Genomic DNA, 21,448 nt, shown 5'->3' with positions numbered 1-21,448 from the left:
CTTAGGTGATTGGCAATGGTCAGGTTGCTTTAATAATTACTTGCATTATGATTCAAGCATTAATATGTCGTTACCACTGCATTTGGCAACCTTATAGTGTTATTAATTTGGTTTTTTAGTTTAAGTTTGATAATTTGTCTTATTTAGTAAACTAAAGATTCAGAACTCTACATAGAGTACAGCCTTATAGGGATTCTTATCTCATTCTTTCCCATTGTTGGGGACAAGTGGAATACAAGTAGGTCCCAGTCAGTGGGGCACTCCAGATATTCTTTAAGTCTTATTGCTTAAAGTTAAGCATGTGTCTTAGAAATTTTAAGTTGTCAAACCATGTCTGTGTGCAGCTGGGTTTGCAGAAGCCAGTCACATTCCTGAGCAGTGTCACTGGAGTCTGCAGTGTTCTGTTAAATAGTTCTGCCCTGAAATTGAAGGGAAGACTGAGATTATTAGGCTGTTCTTACAGAGTTTTTCTGTGTCAAACATTCTGAATACAGTCTGAGCCCAAAACACACATGTATGCCTGTATCTTTTGGTGTTTATTTCATTGAGGATCACCACCTGTATAGCTGGTTCTGTCTTTGTTTGATAATTCAGGGATGAGAAGGTATCAGATTCTTCTGATACTGTCTTCATACATGTAAGTGGAATTATCAACTGCTGGGCAGCATATGTTTATTTTAATGGAAGAACAAATGAATGTGTGGGTTTTCCTTTTGTCAGGCTGTCTTTCTTGCTTTGAAATATCAGCATCCCTATGGCATGATGTACTGGCCAAAGAAAAACCTTCCCAGAAATCTTAGTTTGACAAGACCATCTTGGATGGTCCCATACTCTTATGCTGTGTCCAGAAAAGTAGTTTTTGTGCCAGAATACTGCAATGTTTGCTCTTTTGGGTTTCATATAACATGTTAAGAAACTGATTTGAAAAAAAAGGAAATTGAAGAAACAGTTAGAAACACAACAGGTTTCAGGAGCTGAGTAACAGTTGCTGCTTATTATTGTCCCTTTCCATCACTATGTGTGGTAATATCTCTCTTTGAAGAAATGTGTGGTGGGAAAGGCAAGAAAGGGGCAATGAGAATTGCCTTGGAAAAAAGGAAGGGATAACATTGGTAAAGCACTGGTGCAAACATCCTGCTTTTAAGTACCCACTGACTCACAGGTGTGGAAGATTGAGACCAAAGGGAGAAATTCACTTTTGAGATTCCTCTGTCAGTCTGGTGAGAAGATCTTTCTACCTAACCTGGTTATGCAGGCCTCTGGCATAGGAAAGGTACTGAAGGTAGTAATTTCTAGATGTGGAAGCCTGAAAATTAACCTTGTGCTTCCTTTTTCTCTAAATGTGGCATTGTATCTTCAATCTGCTCTGCATCCCTATGAGTTAATGTACTGTCACACTGAATGGGGTTGAACAGACCATCCCATTGTCACTAGAAGGTGGCTTGACAAAAATAGCAGTAGGTTGCACTTGGCTGGGAGAAGTGAAGAGCTTAGAAAAGGCAGTGACATTTAAATCTGATGACTGAGGTGTCTGGCAGGCTCCACAGGGCTGTGCTGTAAAGCCTGGGGCCTCAAAGTCTCAGCTTTGAAATAAGCAGTGCTGGAATTCAAACTGGTCTTTGCTGTGGACAGCAGAGATGTGGTGCTTTCTGAGCTGCAGGAGAATGGAGTGAAGAGCAGTGACAACTTTGTGCTGCACATCCACCCAAACAGACTCTGTCTGGATTAGACAGCTGAGCAAATTCACTTGGTTGCCAGATCTTTTCTCTCAAATCAAATCAAAGTACAGAAGCTGTTACCTAAACTACTGGAGTTGGAAACAGCAGAGTGCTCAGAAGCAAAACTTTTCTATAAAGAATAGGGATTGAAACCTTAAAATCGGGGAAGATATTTAGGTTCAGAGTAAAGAAATTGTGAAAAACTGTAACCCTTTGTAAGTGTAGAACCATATAATGTACAGTGTTTGCATTTTCAGTGAAATGAAAGGCTGTGTGATAGGGAAAGACCTCTCAGTGACATGTAGTTTACACAAGACACATGTCTCAAATCTGCTTCAGGATCATATGTCTGCAAAGTAGAGAGTCAGAGAGGTAAATCAGAGAGAAAAACGCATGCATGCATCTATTTTGTGTTTACTAAGCTGATTTCTCAGCTGTCAGCACACATGATTTGTTAATTCAGGGTATAAAATACATATCAGATGCTGCTTTGTTTTCTTAAAATTCAGATTTCGGCAATGTAGCACCACGTGTGTTTACTCTGCCTCTTCCTTGAGATCATAGAGTTTCTCATGATGAGGTCTTTCCATTTTGAAATGTTGGTTTTACAATAAATCTGCTATGATGATTCAGACACAGCTTTCACAAGCCATATTCTCTATAATAAAACTATATTTTTAGCCATTTGGTATTTTCTTTGCTTAAAAAAATAACTATCAGAAAATATTCCAACTCTGTTATCAAATTTATGGAAGAATGCTTTAGCAGATTTAAATCTTGAAAGGATCATTTTATTTATCACCATTCCAGAATATCAAATTTATATAGTATTTCCTAATACTTTTCTCTAATTTGATGTACCTGTGTGCATGGATTATGGGAAATAAATTGAACTTACATTCCTTTCTCAGGTACACTTGATTTTTACATGAAGAGACTAAAATTATTACACATGTAACTTTGTGCTGTTTATTTACCTTTGCAGAATGAGAGCAGTAGGATATAAGAGCAGTAGCCATGTTGTTTTGCTTTATACACCATTAAATGTGGTATTCTGCAGGTAATATAACTTTATGGACAAAGTCAGCATCTTAAATGTCTGAAAATAGTCAAAGTATTATCAACATCACAGAAATTGTTATTATTTCTTTCCAAAGTATTTGGAAAATCTCTTGAAGATTATGAGATTATTTTAGGCAAATTGTATCTTTTTCCACATGACAAATATTGCAAATCAGTGCATCACAGTTTTCAGGTGCATTTTATTGCTTATGTATGTAAACTGAATGGATTGTACTATTAAATTTTTATAAGCATTCTCTACGTATGAAGAATATATTACTGTCATCTATACATGTGCTTTTAATTCAGCTTTTAGTCAACTGTACTACTTTTGTCTTAATAACATCCAAGTGATACAGAACACAGTGACTTTGCATAATTATCATTATGCAAAACCCAAGAACAACATCTTGGGTTTTGCATAATGATAATTAGGTGAGAACCCAGTGTCTTGGAAAATTGACCTTTTCATACCTGTGTGAGTGTGTTTTAAGTAGAAGGCTTTTATGTGAACCCTGAATATTATAGTTGTGCTTGGAAATAATTATGAAAGTTCTGTTAAGTCGACTTTTTCCAAGGAAGTAAGATTTGGCTCTCTATTCACCCATAAGCAGAAGATAATTCCCTGCATGGAAACCACTGAGGTTTCTGTTAAGGATGCATTTGAAGGCTCAGCAGTAGCCCCAGCCACAGCTTACCTTGACAAAGGTCTGAGAGTTCTAGGAGGAGGGTGAAGTTGCAAACACTGAGTGTCTGATGCTCTCCTGTGCTCTTCCCCTCTAGGCAGCTTTGGCTGCTGAGTTCTGGCCTCACCCTGGTGAGCAGAAGCTCAGAGTTAGAAGAGGGTCCTGCTGGAGGTGTGAGCACCCACTGAGAGCCAGGCTGGAGTATCTTCTGTGGCTTGGTGGGCATGGAAAGAGTGTGGCTTTGTTTCCTAAAGGAATCTGGCACTTCAGTTTGCATCAGAGCAGTAGCAACAAAGAACCATGAGACATGTTGAACTTTGATACATGCTGATGTACTGGTAGAGTGCAAGATCTGGGGAGATATTTTTAAAATACCCTGACCTGAAATATATTTTCATGCTGAAGTCACTAACAGCTTTGGTTTCATGTGGTTAGATGAGGTGCCTCCAGCTCCCCCAGATATTTGTGTTACTGAGAATGTAAACACATACTGCAACAGCAGACCCACAGTGTGGGTACCCTGCTCCAATATTGGCTTGCTTTTTGAATTTGTGGCTGTAGGACCCAGTCATCAGAAGGGGGCACCTGAAGGCTGGGATTGTTTTCTTTTTATAAATATGACATGATGTAAAATTCGCTGTTTTCTGGGTGCATCCTCTAAGACTTCATGTAATGCTTTAGCAGCTACTTGGTAGAAGTGATAATCAGCACTCTCAGAGTTATGAACTATTTATAAAGGTAAATAAAGCTGCTTTTGGATGTTTCAGCAAGGGGTGACAAACCACTGTGCCACTTGTGATTAGCTAGAAGACTGTGGCACACTCTCATGGAACTGAACTGATTCATGCTGCTGTCTGAACTGGATTATTGTAATTCCTTTCACTGGACAGGAAGGCACATACAGAAGGGCTCTGAGCACACAACGTGGGCTGGCAGAACACTGGGCCCCTGCTGCTCTGAGGGTGCCATGACTTTTCATAAGTGGTTCCTTTGCAAGGTTTTTTCCTCTTCAGACTCTATAAAGTTTCTACTTTCTCATCTTGCTTTTCTGCTTGTGATGTTTTAACTGCACTGATTTTCCACTGAAGTGGGAGGGCTGGGCAGAATGGGGAACCATGACTTTAATGGTGGTACTTGGAACTAAAATCTGTAACTCCCAGTGAGTTCTTTACTAGTGGGTAAGTGCTTTCCTTTTTTAAATGTGTCAGCTAAGTGCCAAACTCACTTGTGAACTTCCTGCCATGTTTCATTCAGGGTTGGCAGGAAGATAACATGGAAACGGTTTTCAGAGCTTTAAAACGTTATGTGAAGGTGAATGCTTCCCAGTTAAATACTAAAAAGCTGATTTCTGTGCAGTTATGAAGGTCAGATTTTGCTCTGAGAGTTTAAGGGGTTGGCTCTGTGCTCTGTATTACCGTGAAAATGTACCAGCACAAAGACAAATAATTATTCTGGATTAGTATTTGTAAATAGATGTGAAAATAGCTTGGTTCTGGTCTCTTTTTTAAATCTTGTTTAGTTTTAAATAGATAGTTGTTTGCAAAACATAATAAAGCTAGGAGTAATTTCACAAGCTTTAGCAGTCCCCCATACTTTTCCATGTTTTTAACACTGTAATATAATTTAGGGACCATAGATACATTTTAAGGTACTACAATCAAGAGCCATGATTGTAACATCTGACACTCTACTTCATCCCCTTTACAAATAGAAGTGAACCCAAAATAACTCCTTGGCTCCTCAAATAGGTGAAGTATATTTGAAGCTCACATACTTGCTAGTACTCCCCTCCTGAAGTTATTAGAGTCCATAAGAAGCACGGATGAGTGTGTGAGCAGTTGCAGGCGCTGGTGGGTGGGTTCCTCTTGCAGCTGTTCATTCCAGGAGTCTTTGTGCCACTGTCTCTTTTTTTTTCATGTTCTTGTGTCTAAGAATGTTCTGCTGGTACTTGCTTGGTATGTACTCCAGCTGTAAGTTAATTTTCACCCCAGTGAAATTCCATGGTGAATTTTCATAAGAGCGTGCTCCCTTCACAGCCTGGGTATTGATAAGCACCTGCTTGGCTAAGGATGTTTCAGGGTATTAGGGTGGTGCTGGCCTGAAAGCCAGAAATAGCTGACAAGGCTGTTTGGTTTTCTTTAGGGAGGCTGTGCTTTGTGTGCACATATCACTTGTCAAAGGTATTATTTCACTCAGCATTTCCAACCTTATTTTTAATCTTTTTCTTCCTCATAAAATGCGAATTTTGTGTCTGTTTCTGTAGCAGTGAGATTTTTTATTTTGAGTGAAAACACAGATACTCCATATTCAACTAATTAACATGTTAAAAGCATACTGGCTTGATGATAGTTTTAGGCCATATTAGAAAACTTGGAAGTATGACTTTTTCAACAAAGATAGATTAAATAAAAAATTTGTTAACTCTAGAGCTTCATTTAGTCTTTAACAGGCTGAGTACAAGATCTATGGAAGAACCCCTGATTCTGTGTTGTTCTGGGCTGTGATTCCTTCATTTGCACCAATTACTTTTTTAACATATGTGGAATACATTTTAGTTAAACAGCATTATTCCCATTTATATGTAATCAACCACATAACCCAGAGTTAAACTATTTAGAATCAGTGTGGGGATATGTTCTTATTATTGAGCTATAAACTCACATATAACAGTAAAAGCAGCTTAGGCAAAAGGAGAGGTTGAAAAAAGGAGAGCCAAAAAATCTGCAGTCAGTCTATAATGCTTGTACTCTCCTGGGTTTAACAGTATTATTGCAAGTGCAGCAAACTCTTTTGTGAAAAAGTGATATTAGAAAATCATCTAATGTAATATTAGAAGAGAATTAATGCAAATAGTGAGTTAGAAATAAGAAAGAAACGTCATGTTACCCATCCACTCTAAGCAGACCTCAAGCTAGTGCTTTACAAACCACAGTTTGCTTTTCTGTTCCAGCACTTCACATTTCAGAATGTGATTGTTTCTCGACCAACTTTTAAGCTCCAGTACTTTTCCTCTTGGTTTTAAGAGGTCAGAAGAAAGAAATAGTAAGAATGAGCTAAAAAAAATCAGACTGCATATGAATAGTGGTGAAGTCGTGATTGCAATTTGCCTAACTCGCTCTAGTAAAATCCTTGTCCAAACTCTGAATCATTTTTTCTCTCAGTGAATACTCCCAAGGACAGATATTTGTTCTGTGCAGGTTTTGAGCTGTCATTCCAAGTCCATAACTAATAAAACCATAACAACCACCAAAGTAATAGTTAAGTAATGTGGCTTTGTAGCATTTCAAGTGATGAGTAAACCGTCCCAGTAAATTGGCATTTGGCCACTCCGCTGTGTAATGGAGTTTTTAGTGAAGTATTGCCTTAGCAACAAGCCTGGATGACATTGGGTAGCTGGTTGCTGCTGACTCTTGGAGATAAAACAGGCTTTTAGGAACACATGTGTAATGTCTGAAGGTAAAGTAACCCGAAATAAATGTATCTACTCTACTGGGAATGTAGGATGGGTCACATCAAGCCAAAGCCTGACTTACCGACTTACAAATTTAATCCTTCTGTGAAAGTGTTTCTGTATGGTTAAAATGAAACCATCCCAGAAGTGCAAGAGTTGAAATCTGAGAATGAAGTAAAGCAGAACTGAGAGAAACTGTATTGCAGAAGATTTGAAGAAAAAATAACAGTTATTTTAAAGGCTTTAAGACTTCTTGTACTGTAGGAAATACTTCTGGATGTGTTATTTCAGTGATGAAGCTTTTTGAGGAAAGAGGATACAGTGAAGATTAAAAGCTTCACTTGCTCTCCAGAAGAACCAGCAAGTGAAAAAAGGCATGAAAATTAGAAAGTTAAGCAAATTCAAGTAAAACTAAAATGTGGTGGTGTTTTTTTTATTAATAAACTTTTATTTAGAAAAGTAAAAGTGGTGGCTAGGACATGGTGCAGTTACATAACACAGCCAAGTCAAAAACTTGACTGAGGATCTAGCTCAATGTAGCAAAGTAATATCATAATATAAAGAGATCATCAGTAGTCTATAAAAGAAAGGCCAAAACCTTGGCCAAGTCTTTTTGTCTTCTTCCAGTTCATTGTGGATGATATTTGAAAATCCACTTTAAAGGCAGAAAAGAGAGAGTCACATTTATATATGTTAGTGGGTCATAAAAGAATTTACCCTTACAGTAGTATAATGTTGTGCCTTCCAAAAGAAATACTGTGTTAAAGTACACATGAAACACGTTTTCAAGATGTAAATGGAATTTTCTGATTGTCTAATAAACTTTTTTTTTTAATTTTAAAGATAAAAATACAGACATTACTGTAAAGGATAATGGGGATGATTTCTGCCTTCGAGATACATTAAGCATTGCATCCACAGATTCCTTTGTTTCCACAGCTGAGGTAAGACTCTTAAAGATTGCTTTTTTAAAGATTTATTGATCTATTTCAACAGTGAACAGAAGAATCCTTATTTTTTGCTAATCATTGTAAGCAAAAATATATTTCTCTTGTGGGGAAAATAGAGCTTTTCCAGGCTTCATTGGACCCAGTTGTTTTGGGTTTATTTTTGTGTACTGACATAATGCATCCCCAACTCCTAAACAGAAGTTGCTTTTGAAAAACAGATCACATTTTCATGAGTGAAGAAGCAGTCAGTTGAGGCTATAGTAGTTCCTTTCACCATGATTTATATTTTTCTGTTCTTTTTTCCTATTGCTTTACCATACTATAAAGATGTATGAAGAAGGCTTTGTGTTGTTTAGACCTGGAGGAGTTTTTTTTGGGAGAAAATTGTAAGAAGTTGACAGCTACCTGTGTTAGCACACTCCATGCACAATATGAGGGCAGCAGGTTGAGCTGTTGCTCTGTTGTTGCATGTGATGAAATGACTTAGCAGGAACCAGAGGTCTGAGGCTGCTCTGGGGCCCTGGGCCGAGCTGGGGGAGCTTGTGTGGCCCTGTGGGTGTGCAGGGACCCCCCAGCTCCCTGCAGCCACCACGGGAAGGGACCTTGGGCTGGCAGTGACAGTCCCTGGAGGTGCAGTGGGGCTGCAGGGACTGGCCACACTGGGAGGCTTCCTTGGCAACGTAAAGTACCTGATCTAACTCACTGTAATCCTGTGGGACAAGAGCACAAAGGACACGTGGTAATCTCTGGGTAACGGCCTGTTAGCTGGAGTCTGCCACAGCTCCCTTGAGGTGTTTGAAAGAGACTCATGAGCAGTGACACACTTAGTTGAATGAGGAATATCTCCTTCTGTAGTATCTGAGGAGCTGCAGTGATATTGAATAGCACTGTTCTCCAAAAACCAGGAGAGGCAGCTGGCCTCAGAAGATCATTTTGTGATAGATATTGCTCTCCTATACACACCACAACTAAGCTACTGAAGTCAGTTGCAAAAAGAAAGAATTGCACACACATTCTTTGCAGTTGTTTTGACTGTCTCTTATGGGGCTTGTTTTTCCATAACACAGTTACCTTGATTTAGTAATTCACATTAAATAGTGATTTCCTTGATTTAGTAACTCACATTGAGTTGTGGTGCCCAACATTCCTAACAAGGACTGTATCCATAGACACTGGTTTCTCTTTGCTGTAATTTGGACACCACCACAATTCAAGCTTGCTTCAGCTCTACCAGCTCATGAGAGGAGCTGTAAACCATTGTAGTTTGTACATTTTGTATCTGGTTTGTTTTTGGGGGATTTTTTCACATGAACTTTCATAATGCTTTTGCAAGTATGTGAGGATGGGAACAACCCCTTATGCTTATTTGTGCTGCTTGGCTTTAAAGAAAGGGAAAACCAAACAAACAGAAACCCCAGGATGTATCAGTGGAATCATCATCCTCTCCTAAAGCTATATTGTCCCAGTGTCTGCAAAAAAAACCATTGGAACCAAAATTGGACATGTAATTGTCTTCAAGTATCCTGAAAATATTCTCCACATTTTGATACATCAAAGCCACTTCTGTCAACTTGTTCTTCCAGGATAAAGTTATGAAGATTCTCTCATCCTTTCCAGCTGTTCTAACCTTTGCCAATAGAACAAATTCACTTTTCTCAGATTTTATTGAAGAATCTAGTGAAGTTCTTAGGTGACAGAAGTCCTGAAGATTAATAGAACATGAGCAACTTGCAGTTTGGTGTTTGAGCCAGAGCACCATCAGTGTTCTGGGTTAAATGGGAGCCACTGGGCCTAAACTAGAGGGTCAGCTAGCTCGGGAGTTGTAGCTACAGGGCATCGTTGTGTGGTGCAAAAAAAGAGCTGTGAATTGGTGTTCTGGTACAAAACCTCTGCTACCATGATTTATTATTTTGTCCATCCTCAGGAGGGTGTGTGGTGGAGAAATGCTTCACATTATGGCAATGAGAAGGAGCAGCAGCAACTTCCCAGTGTATTCAGCTGTTAGCAGAGAGCAGTAATTGCTTTGATTTAACAGGATTACAATTGACATACCAAATTCTTTTATTCTAGACATGATGACAAGTAGCTTCCTCTTGCTTATCTACTTCTTAATTTTTTTTCTTGCACTAGGGAAACAGTGGAATGTTTTAATTTAGGCTAAGTGGTCTGGGGCTTTTCCATCTTCAGATTTGTCTCACCTAAGGGCCAAATAAGGCAGTTCCTTCATCATAAGCTCCCTGATTGCAGTTACAATAGCAGTAACTGTCCCTAAACTCCATGTCTTGATTGAAGTGTTTAGCAACATTTTTAAATCTGAAATTCATAGGTGTGATTATGCCCTACTGGAATTAATAATTTCACCTTCCAGGAAATTAGAACGTGGCACCATTTTTTGTGGCCTCATCATGCTGCAAGCTCTGTTGACAGTTCCTTGGCTTCCTTCTACACTGTATCCTGTCCCAAGGAGCAGGACTAAGTATTTTGTGTGACTCTCATTTTGGAGACTGGAAACTGTGTTCATGTTTCAGCACTGACACAGTCAGTCAGATTTAGCTCCCTGCCCTGCAGGAGAGAGAACATTAATGAAACAAGACACAGATAGATGCTTGAATGGAAATTGATAGGGATACTGCTCAGGAGGCAACAGGAATGTCGTGCTGTTATATTAGAACAAAATATAGGAAAGAGCTGTACAAAACTGGGACAGTTTGGCAGGGCTTGCGTCACGTGCCCTTTTGATGAGCTCTACAGGATAGCAGGAGGGTGAGCCAAAACTTCATCTGGCTGTGGCTGGTGATCAAGAGGGTGCTGAGGGTCACTTATTTGGTGATTTGTCATACAGAGTTGTGCCTGTCTGGCAGCTACAATATACACAGGTGCCTGAATCTTTGTAGAGACAATTTAGACACAGTTGCCCTCCCCATGACCAGACAGGCTTCTAGTCTTAAACACACTTAGGCTCTAGAAGCATTGCAGAATGGGTGGTAAGCACAACTATTGCCCTAATTAAGTTATTAATAACACTTGTGTGATAAATAGTGGTATTTTCTTCCCCATTTGAGCCTGGCTGCCTTCAGCTTGTGTTGATGAGGGTTAGTATGCTTTTCATAGTCTTGCTTTCCCATCTACTGTGACCAAAATAGCTGCCACCTTTGGCAACAATGCAGCAGTGAGTGTGCCAGATAAAGGCCTCTGCCCTCTCTTTCCTGGCTTCTTTTCCATCTTCCTAACAGAACCTCTCTCCTGCTCTCCCTGACAGTGAGCTTTGTTGCTGCTTCTTCATTGTCAGTGCACATGCATTTATCATGTCTAATTTTTGTGTTTTGACTAGTACTGAATCTGTAGGTCTATTATCAAATAAACTTTACTTTCCTTAGTCCAAAGCTTGGGAGATTTTTTAGACTTGTGAATAAAGCCTTTGCTGCTTTTTATCAGTAACAGCCTTCCTGTTTTCTTCCAGACCTTAGGTGGAACACACCACTTCATCATTTCAATTTATTAAAATGCCATCTCAAAGGTTTTTGTTACTAATCACCATCACATCTTCCAACTCCCCAGATATGTTTCACTTTCATTCTGCAGCTACTTACATTTTTTGAGGAAATCTTTTCTCTGAATGTCTTTATATTTTAAAGAGATTATCATCAGCTTTTTTAATATATGGTAAACATAATTTCTCAGAATGTAAGGAATGCTGAATGTGCCAGTAAAGTGACCTCTCTATTAGGGGAAGCAAGCAAGAATTCCTGAAAGGTCTAGCATTGTTTATTTTTGTTACATTCATGTAGGTGGTTATTTTAGTAGTCAACAAGGTCTTGATGCACAGCTGAGAATTTTTTCTATTTATTAAGAAACAACTTGTGAGGGGCAAATGAGAGTACTGAGCCTGTTCCTTAAACCAAAGCAGTCAGAGCATCCCAGACCTAAAAATGATTGCAAGTGGCAAAGGTTGGATGCTTTAGAGCAATGATTTCAGCATCTCCTTACTGCAGATACAGCCCTAAAGCTGAAGTTCCAGAGAAAACTGATGGGCATCTGAACCGTGTCCATGTTGGAATCCTCAGAGGCTGCTCTGCAGCACAGCAGAGCTGGTTAGACACAAGTTAGAACTACAAGCTTTGGAGTTTTGAAGGATGTGTTATTTTGATGTAATGATCTTAGGGCAGGCCATCAGAAATGTCCTTATGGTGGTCACCAACAGGTCTCTCTTTTTGAAGCCTTGAATGGATACAAGCAAAGCCTTACAAGATGAGATTGCTGCTCTAGTGTCAGTCATCTTCTATCTCTTCTATGTCTGCATTTTCATTTTCTTCTCCATGTACCTCCTGACACTGAGGAAGAAGCAGACACTTGGGGCTGGCACATCCAGTGCACCATCACAAGCCTCTGTGTTCCTGGCTGCTGCCAGCACTGGGGGTAGCTGTGACACAGCTCCTTGTCATCCCTGGAGGGGTGTGAGGAGCCTCAGAGTGGCAGTGGCTGTGTGTGCACAGAGGTGGCCACTACAGAATGGCAGGAAGGGACTCTGGGAGCTTTCAAGTGTCCAGCTTGCTTGTGATGCCAAGATGTTGGATGCTGGAGCTTTCTGGGAACTTGTGGTTAGTACCAAAGCCCTGGTGAGGAGAGTTATGTGGTGCTTAGGGGTACACAGTGAGGTAAAATCAGGTACCTCAATAAATATCATGAGCACATGCCAGTTGATACAAGGCACTTACAGTGAGCCATCTAACTGAAAACCAGCCCCTCTGCCCACCTTATCCTCAAAGGCAGCAAGTCCTCAGAGACTTCTGCAATGAAGAGTTCATTTTCCTTTTGATGCCATCTTGGGAGGTGCTTGTCTAGAAAATGTTGTGTGCTCTGAATCCTGTTAAATATTGAATATAATTTGTGAATTTTCCTAGTAGCTGAACTCTTCTACAATAGAAATGTGGATGTATCTTTACAAATCATCTCTAATGAGTTTTACTTTAAGCAGGATGTTTATATAGGCAAGCATTCACCTTATTTAATCTCAAAGAATGTCCCCTACTGGTTGCAAGATAATTTTAAGCATAATAATCTGTGTTACATCTCTATATTGTTACATATATATACTTTATATGTTTACATATAAAATAGTGATATAGCAATATATTTCTAAATACTAGAAAGCATCAAAAGAAAATTTATAATGTCTCCATGAGCATTAATGGTGCAACTTCAGAGCCTGTCTAGATCACCTTTTCTAGTTAAACATTTAATTTCTGGTTTACTGTTTGTTTTTTCTCCCCTTCACTTTTTATGTGCCAAGAGAAGTCAGTGGTAGAGGAATTTGCTCCCCCTTTCAAAATATTATTTGTTGGAATTAATCTGTAATTAAAATCATCTTCTCTGGGGAGGAACAGTTAGACCTTTCTCTCATGATATTTTATTTCATCTGGTAGCCTGAGAGGAATTGTTGTTTTCTTTTAAAAAAAAGCTAAATATAATCAAGGGCCTCACCCAATTCCCATGTATCAGTTCCTGTGCTAATCTGTGACCTCGAAGGCCAGAAACACAGAAACCTAGAAACACAGGTTTGTTTGCCTCATGCAGGATATTGAAAAAAAAAAAAGGTAGAATTAGTTTTCTGGTCATTAAGTAAACTGAATTATGTGTAAACATCAGATTTTGGTTTTATTATTAATAATATAATGTAATCTTTATAGTGAAATTGTAGCTAGACATTGTTTTGTGGGTTGAACATGATACCCTGTAAACAGGAGTTCTCTGTATTATTTTTGTGCTTTGATTTATGGATCTGCTTTTTTTCTTTCTCTAAAAATGTCTACAAGTTCATGTTTATTTCTATGTTAACCATAGAATTGACACTGTCAATAATGAAAACCATTTAGGGAGCCTGTAGTATAAAGCACTGAATATTCGTGTTTCATACAGTATGTTTGGTAACTGGGAGTCTTATTTACCTTGAGACTAAAACAGAGGTGGAAGGATGTTACTATTTCCAGCTTCCTAAGGAATTGTATGGTGCAAGCATTCTGTACTTCATGTCCTGGCAATTATTTTCTTTTAACAGCTTTGAGACCCATTATGGTATCATTTATTTTAACTAGACAATTCAAAAACTTAACTATACAAATGAAATACAAAAGTAAGATGCTTTTATTTCATTAATTAAAGGTTTTGAAACTTGAAACTGTAGCTTTCAGATTTTAGGAGTTACTAAGTTAAGTCTTATGACCTGGTGTATATGTTCTGTTCACTTGTTAATTGTTACCCCTGTATTTTAAGCAGATGCAGTAAAGGATGCATCTTTCATTAGAACATTAGGAAAACTTCTTTAATTTGTTTTATCTTCACAAAAATTATATCAGCAAGCTCTTTAGTGAACTTCCAAAACATGTTGTTTCAGCTTTCAGAGCACAGAGAGATTCGTAGCACGTATGGTCTGGATTCCCTTTGCCACTGCCCCCTGTATGAAGAAGCCATGCACTTAGCAGAAGAAGGCAAAATTTATTCACGGGTGTTAAGGTATTGATTTTTGTCTATTTAAGTATTTCCAGGAAAAGCAAGAATTAAAGTTTAATATTCTGTCTAGAAATCACTTTTTAGAAGTTACTTGTACTAGGTATTTTTTCTAGCAATTAGATTTAGATAGATATTCTTGTGCTGCTTTTTTTTAATAGTCTCTGAAAACTTTTCTATTTGCACAGGACTGAAATGTTTGAATGTCTAGGAGACAGTGACTTCCTTGCTAAGCTTCATTGTATTCGACAAGCTTTTCAGGTAAACTGGAAGGAGTGATTTGTCTGTCTTGTGCATGGCATTGAAACTGACTGTTAGTCTTTGTGCAAGCATTTTTATAATGTAATCTGTATTTAAATATTTTCTTGTTGCTTTTACGTTTTTATCATTCTAAAATGAGATGTATTTGCAGAGGAGTCCAGATTTTATGATTAGCTTTGTAACCTTTGCACCCAAGGCTTATTAGGAACTTGTTAACTATACTAAAGGTGATAATTAAAATTGATTGAAATGTTTAAGGTCATTTGGTATAACCTGTGAATGAACCTGTCTATATTTTCTGAACCTTTTTCTAGATCATTCTTTCAGAAACATCAAACAGAATATTTCTTGCTGAAAGTGGAAGAAAAATTTTGTCTGCTTTAATTGTGAAAGCACGAAAGGTAAAATCCCTTTTTTACCAATGTTTTGTTGTTTATGTAACTTCTACCTGAATTCACTGTCCAGGGGAAATCAACCATATCTCTTTTTACATTTGCTTGATACTCATTGCTTTTACTTTACAGAATCCAAAGAAATTTGAAGATGTCTTTGATGAAATGATATATTTTTTGGAGCAAACAGATCACTGGGATAATACTGAAATGGAACTTGCTGCTAGAGGAGTGAGTTGCATTTCTGAAAAGTGTTTTTACCCTTACTAATGCCATAGGATCTAAAAATAATTTTTTACAGTTCAGAATTGTGGGAAAGGCAACTCTTTATTGTTTATATTGCTGATTTAGAGAAATGGCATTCACCAGTTTAGTACCAGAAACTACACTTTTTTTAAACTTCTCCTTTACTGACAAAGTATTTTTAATATTCATTAAAAACAATTGCAAATCTGCAAATTACAATATGGTGCATGCTGAATTCCACTGCTGAAAGAGAAACTAGGTTACTTAGATCATGTTCTCATTTAATATAGGTGAAAAATCTGAATTTTTATGATGTTGTCCTGGACTTCATATTAATGGATTCATTTGAAGATTTAGAAAATCCACCAATATCTATACAGAATGTAGTAAATAACCGCTGGTTAAATTCCTCTTTTAAAGAAACTGTAAGTATTCATGTGTAATTATCTTAATTGATCTGTAGTACATTGCAGTGTACTGAGTATGTACCTGAGATCTTCCTCAAAAGAATTTAAAAGATTGTATTATCAGGTTTTTCATAATAGGAATTTAAAAGTTACAGGTTGGCCCAAAACAGAGAATGATTGAATGTGTTGGAGAAAATACTTAACCTTGTCCTTCCTGAATTTTAGAAGGGAAGTTTCTGTTAGCCACATCTTAGACATCAGGTCCAGGTTTTGGTTCATAGACAGAGATTTAGCAATAAGGGACAAGGAAACAAAAGTAAATTAATACAATCCAGGTATTCAGCTGTTGATTGCAATTAATGTTTTTTCATGTGTGGCTGTTTATTTGCCAGATAGATCTCATCCCTCTGTTAGAGACACAGGCTAGTGCCATGGTCAGCTGGTACAGAGACTACTGTCATTTCATCCATTTTCATCTGTACACTGCAAGTTTTCCTTTTAGTTTTCTTTTACAATTGAAATATTCCCTGTAGAGGAAAAGAATAAAGATAACATGTATATATTTTTGTAGTTTCATGGATACAGTGTGCTTTGTGTGTATTAAACTCTCTTTGCAGTACTGAGGGGAGTCGGATGAGGATAGTCAGAGGCTGGGAGGGGAAAAAGTCCAGTATTGATGTTGGTATATTGTATTTCACAGTCCATATTTGGACAAAGCTCCATAGCTGAATCTGAAGCTATTGCAAGAATGTTTTTGCTAAAGTGAAAAAGTACATTTCAATGTGTTCACATGCCACTTAATATCTAAAATAGTTACTGATGTCTGAGCACACATTTTAATATACAAGACTGGTCCTCACTTAAACCCAGTGAGTGTTGCTAACTGTGGTAGCTGTAAAATCAGTCAAGGATGCCAAATTACATTTGAATTGAACTAAGAAAAATGTTGCAAAGATGGATCTGGAATAGCAAGTATAAAGTACATATAAACTTGTTATTTATATCAGCTGCTGTTTTATGGTTTGAAACTTTGTGTTGTCACAAGATTGAAACTGAAGAATATACATGTCCCTGAAATGTAGAATATAGAAATACAGTATTCTGCAGATGAGTTCTTTTGACATGGAAAATTATTTGAGGCTTGCTTTATTTTTTTTATTTTTACAATTAGGCTGTGGCTTCAAGTTGTTGGTCAGTACTGAAGCAAAAAAGACAGCAAATGAAGGTAAGCTGCCTCTCAAATTATATGGAACAAAGGTATTGATCATCTCCTAAAAATTTGAAGTTCTTTTTGTAGCTTTGGCAAAATAAATGAGTGATCAACCTTTAGTCCTGTAGACTTGTTAATTTAGACAAGAGGTTTGCCAGTTGCAGAAGTTTAGCTCCTGGGGCCCTAAAACCTATTTTTAGCAAAAAGCCTTAACTGAAAGGTTTTCCCAAACCTAGTTTAGGTTCTCTTGGTGGTGGTGTCAGTCACCTCTCTGACTTCCTGCCCCTCATGCAGATATCAGAGTTCTGCACACCCAGGTTGTGATTCTTGTATCTCACCTGCTTGTGCTGGGATTGTCAGCCCCAGCTCCCCCCACGATCCCGCAGCCAAATCCCATCCAGTCCTGCCCTGTTCCCTGCTTGAAGCACCAGGTTCCTCACCAGCACCAGGAATTCTGCTGCAGCCTCCCCTCAGCCCCTTCTGCATCCTGACCTCTCTGCGCAGTAGAACTCTGTGCCACAGCTCCACACATTTGGGGGATTTTATTAGACCAAGGCGGGAAGTGTTGGGCTTTTATGAAGACTTAATGCTGAACAATAGAGCTGTATACGAAATTTACTGTGTAACTTTTGTCTACAATTTTTACATCACTAGGTGCCTGATGGATTTTTTGCACATTTCTATGCTATATGTGAACATATCAGCCCTGTTTTGGCTTGGGGCTTTTTGGGCCCTAGAAATTCGCTGTATGATCTATGCTGCTTCTTCAAGGTTTGAAACTTTTTTTGATTACCACTTTTATTTATTTTTTTTTTAATCTTTCAGATTAAAATAAATTGAGATTTTATTTATTAGTATACATTTGCATTTTCCTAAGATTAAGGCTAACAGTAAGAAACCATAAGAAGCAAGTAAGTACTTTCATATGAACATTTTAAGCCTGGAACTGTTTTGCAAAGGCTGTTTTAGCACACTTCTCTCTCAGCACCAAAATAATACATAATTGGATGCTTTTTGGAAACATGTTAAAGAAAGAGCTGTTAGCATTGCATACTTTTTTTTTCCTTTTTGTAACTGAAAACAAGTTCTTCCTTTTTTTTTCCCCCCTCTAGGATCAAGTGCTTTTCTTCCTCAAAGACATTTTTGATTTTGAGAAGGTGAGGTACTCAACCATGGAGAGCCTGGCCGAGGACCTGACGCAGCTGCTGATGCGGCACACGGAGCTGCTGCTGGCCTACCTGGGGGCAGACTCCCTGAGGCACGTTGGGGCCTGTGTCAGTGGCCACAGGCCTGTCCTGACCACGGGGCTCCTGGAAGCAAAAGTACAGTAAGCTTCAATCCCTGGCACACGGCAGGGAGTGCACACAGATGTGCTCTTTTCCACCCTTTTCTACTGTGGCTGTTACTGAGCAAACATCTGGGAATGCATCGTGTTGCTAAGTATGGAAAAGGACTCAGGGAGGTTAAATGTACATCTGTGAAAAGAGCTGGGGAGTGTACTACTGTATATACCTAAATTAATTTTGCAGCTCAGCTGTCGCTGTATTTATATTTCATGTATCCCAAAGCTTTTTTCTGTAATATTCGGGTAAAGTTTATTTATGAAATACTGTACTTTTGCACAAATAATTCGTAAGTGAAGCTGATGGAGTTGTTTCCTTTAAAAGCTTATAGTACAAAATGTTCATTGCAGTCTCCACAGCATTAGGTGTCTAGATCTAGAAGGTGTTTTGACTGGGGTGTCTGCAGTCTCTGATTCATGTGACACGTGCAATAAAGTAATCACACGCACAGAACTGAACATGTTGCCCCTGCCCCAGAATTCCATTTGTGTGGGTGTCAGCAGCCATTTTGTACTACAGTGTGATGGAGCAGTGCAGGAAATGCAAGCACCATTTGGGCAGGAATGACTGCCAGTATGCAATTTTTACTTTATTTTTATTTAAAATATCTAAACATCACTAAGGTGTTTTAAAATACTTCTTTATATTTGAAAAGCTAGCTTCACCAATTAATTTAAAACTTTGTTGTTCTAAAACCATTACTACTCAATATGGTGGTAAATGAACCAATGTTAATCTCAGTTCATATGTAGCATTTCAAAATATATTTTTAATAAGTATGTATTATAAGATTTATTAATAATGAAACAGAATTGAAGGCAGTGTTTTATAATTTAATAATTTGTGTCTTCCTCCCTTCTTTGTGGGAAGTCAGGTGTCTGTTTAAGAGGAGATTTGTGCAATTGTGGCCATCTCTGTGCAGTGTAAAACTGTGGCTCAGGCCATGGAACCCTGAACTTCAGACAGGAGCACAGCACCTTCAGGAGGTATGAGGCACCTTGCAGCAATGGCTTTTCCTGTTCCAGAGGTGATTAATTATGATGATCTTTGAATTTCTGTCAACTGAAGCAATGCTTCACAGTTAGTTTAGGCTCTAAAACTGCTCTTCCATGCCTTTGCTACACAAAGCCAGCCCACAAGAATCTATCCCACGTCAGGAAATACAGAGTAATTCCAAATACTCAGATACTTGAGAAGCATGTTGTTAAAATCTAGGATATCAAAACAAACTTTGACTAGAAACATTTCGAATTTCATGTCAAACACAACCCAAAAGGATGCTATTCAAAATGAGGGCCTGTGTAATTCACAGATTTCACTGGAGCCAGCATTTTGCTCCTTTGTTGTACTCACTTGATAAATACAAAAAGCGATGAAAATGTGTCATATTACTTGTGTGAAATGCCAAATGATTATAGTTTATTTAACAAAAAAGAGTATACTCTATATGTAATAAACCAGAAATTCCAAATGCTATTCTTGGCCTATTTCCACTGTTTAACTTGCTGAGCTTGGCACCATCCTCCTTGCTGTATTTTTTTTTTCTCATCAATGTGTCTTCAATAGAGGCATGTGAAGTTTTTTTCACCCACCTCACTTAAGTTTTGAGAAGATAAATATGTTTAAGCTATGTGCATTTTGGCAGCTTTTTGCAAGTTATGAAAGAAATTATATTTAACAATAAGGGTGTCTTGTTGGATTCAGAAATTGATAGGAATAGCTGGAAATAGAAGGAACAGAGTAAGTGTTCTGCATATTCTACAGCAAATGTATGACCTGTAGGTAACAGAGCAAAGTGTCTGCTGTGATTTGTCTGGTCTAATTAATTTGTATGAAGAAAACTATACCTTAAAATGTATCACAAAGAAACAGAAATGCACTTCTTTATGGAATTAGAGGTATATTGAGATTTTCGTATTATTTACAAAAAGCTCTTGAAGAAATGGAGTTGCAGATGAGATTATAAATATTTCCAGACACTTGGAAAAAAATTAAACCTGGAAACTTGGTCTTATGTCAAAAACAAAAGGATTGTTTTAAACAGAAGAATAAGAAAGGTCTAATCAAACACCCAACTATTTAGAAAATGGGGAGAATTTCATAATACCTGATTTCAGCATTTGTGTCCCTTTCAAACAGGAGCACTTCTGTGCACTCACAGAGCTCAAAAGTCCACAGAGTTGGAGTAGAAATTGAACCAATGAATTTCCCATACAAAATAAGAAATACAGGATTTGGTTGTTGTAAGATGCCACCAACAAACATTTGATTGAGAAACGGCAAAGAAACCAAAAAGGAAGGCAATAGAGAAACAGGGAAATGTCCAGGTACAGGTGGGAAGGCTTTTGATCTCCTCTCAGTCTTTTTCAATCTTTTTCTAAAAAATCTATTCTGAGTGTGTAACTCAGAGAGATGCCAGTTGGAAGGCTCTGTCCTTGCAGCACAGAACTGCAGTCAGCTCTCACAGCCTGCCCCTTGAGCTGGACACAGCATTTGTTGATAACCAGCCCTGTGGCTAAAGAATTCAGAAGTGCACCATCTCTGCAAACACAAGTGCCAGAGCTGCACCACAGCAGTGATAGCATGATGCAGTTCTACTCTAGTTAATTCATAATCAGACTCAGAATTTACTTTATAGTGTCTAAATTTAGGTAGTTTTGAATGATACTTTCCATCCTAATAAGAACAAACTAAATTTAAAAGCCATCCTCTTCTTCCATAATGGTACTCCTAAGATTAGAAATGTTGAATGCATTGGGATTATAAAGAATCAAATATTTATATCATTTGTAATTTAGTTGTAATAATAATTTTACTTTAATTGTGTTCTTAATGATTATTATTCTTCCTTTTTGTAGTGTTTGGTTTCTGTCAAAGTAAATGTGTCAAATCAAGTGTCAGTAAGAGTATTTGTGACCTTTCTATTGCCTAAATGAACTGCAGCTGTGTATATAAAATAAAATATTTCAGTGAAACAACTGTTGCTCATATAACTGTATCTGAAACTTAAATCTGAACAGTTCTTGAAATCTAATGCAAAATCATTTAATATGGGAGGAATTTTGATACCAGTTAGTCATCCTGAAATTGGAGTTTTCTGCCTGCAATCAACCAAGAACTATTAAAAATTTTATTATATAAATTAAAAAAATATTGTATGGGAGCAGCTTTTGGGCTGTCCACTTTCATTGTATACAGCTGTTGTGTTGTAACAGCCA

General features: G+C 37.9%; 1 protein-coding gene across 1 annotated transcript in view; it reads left to right on the top strand.

The window, feature by feature from the left end:
* MIGA1 (mitoguardin 1) overlaps positions 1–21,208 on the top strand; it is a 35,539-nt gene extending 14,331 nt beyond the window's left edge. Inside the window, exons 8-16 of the mRNA XM_059478230.1 lie at positions 7,761–7,861; positions 14,259–14,377; positions 14,560–14,632; positions 14,947–15,033; positions 15,157–15,255; positions 15,561–15,695; positions 16,849–16,902; positions 17,542–17,658; positions 18,000–21,208. Coding sequence (XP_059334213.1) covers positions 7,761–7,861; positions 14,259–14,377; positions 14,560–14,632; positions 14,947–15,033; positions 15,157–15,255; positions 15,561–15,695; positions 16,849–16,902; positions 17,542–17,658; positions 18,000–18,218 — 1,004 coding nt within the window. The 3' untranslated portion in view covers positions 18,219–21,208. The remainder of the gene's footprint in view (positions 1–7,760; positions 7,862–14,258; positions 14,378–14,559; positions 14,633–14,946; positions 15,034–15,156; positions 15,256–15,560; positions 15,696–16,848; positions 16,903–17,541; positions 17,659–17,999) is intronic.
* Positions 21,209–21,448: the final 240 nt, after the last annotated feature.

Source organism: Ammospiza nelsoni, chromosome 9 (assembly GCF_027579445.1).
Source record: "Ammospiza nelsoni isolate bAmmNel1 chromosome 9, bAmmNel1.pri, whole genome shotgun sequence".
NCBI classification, from domain to species: Eukaryota; Metazoa; Chordata; class Aves; order Passeriformes; family Passerellidae; genus Ammospiza; species Ammospiza nelsoni.
This window is presented reverse-complemented; position numbering and strand designations above follow the sequence as displayed.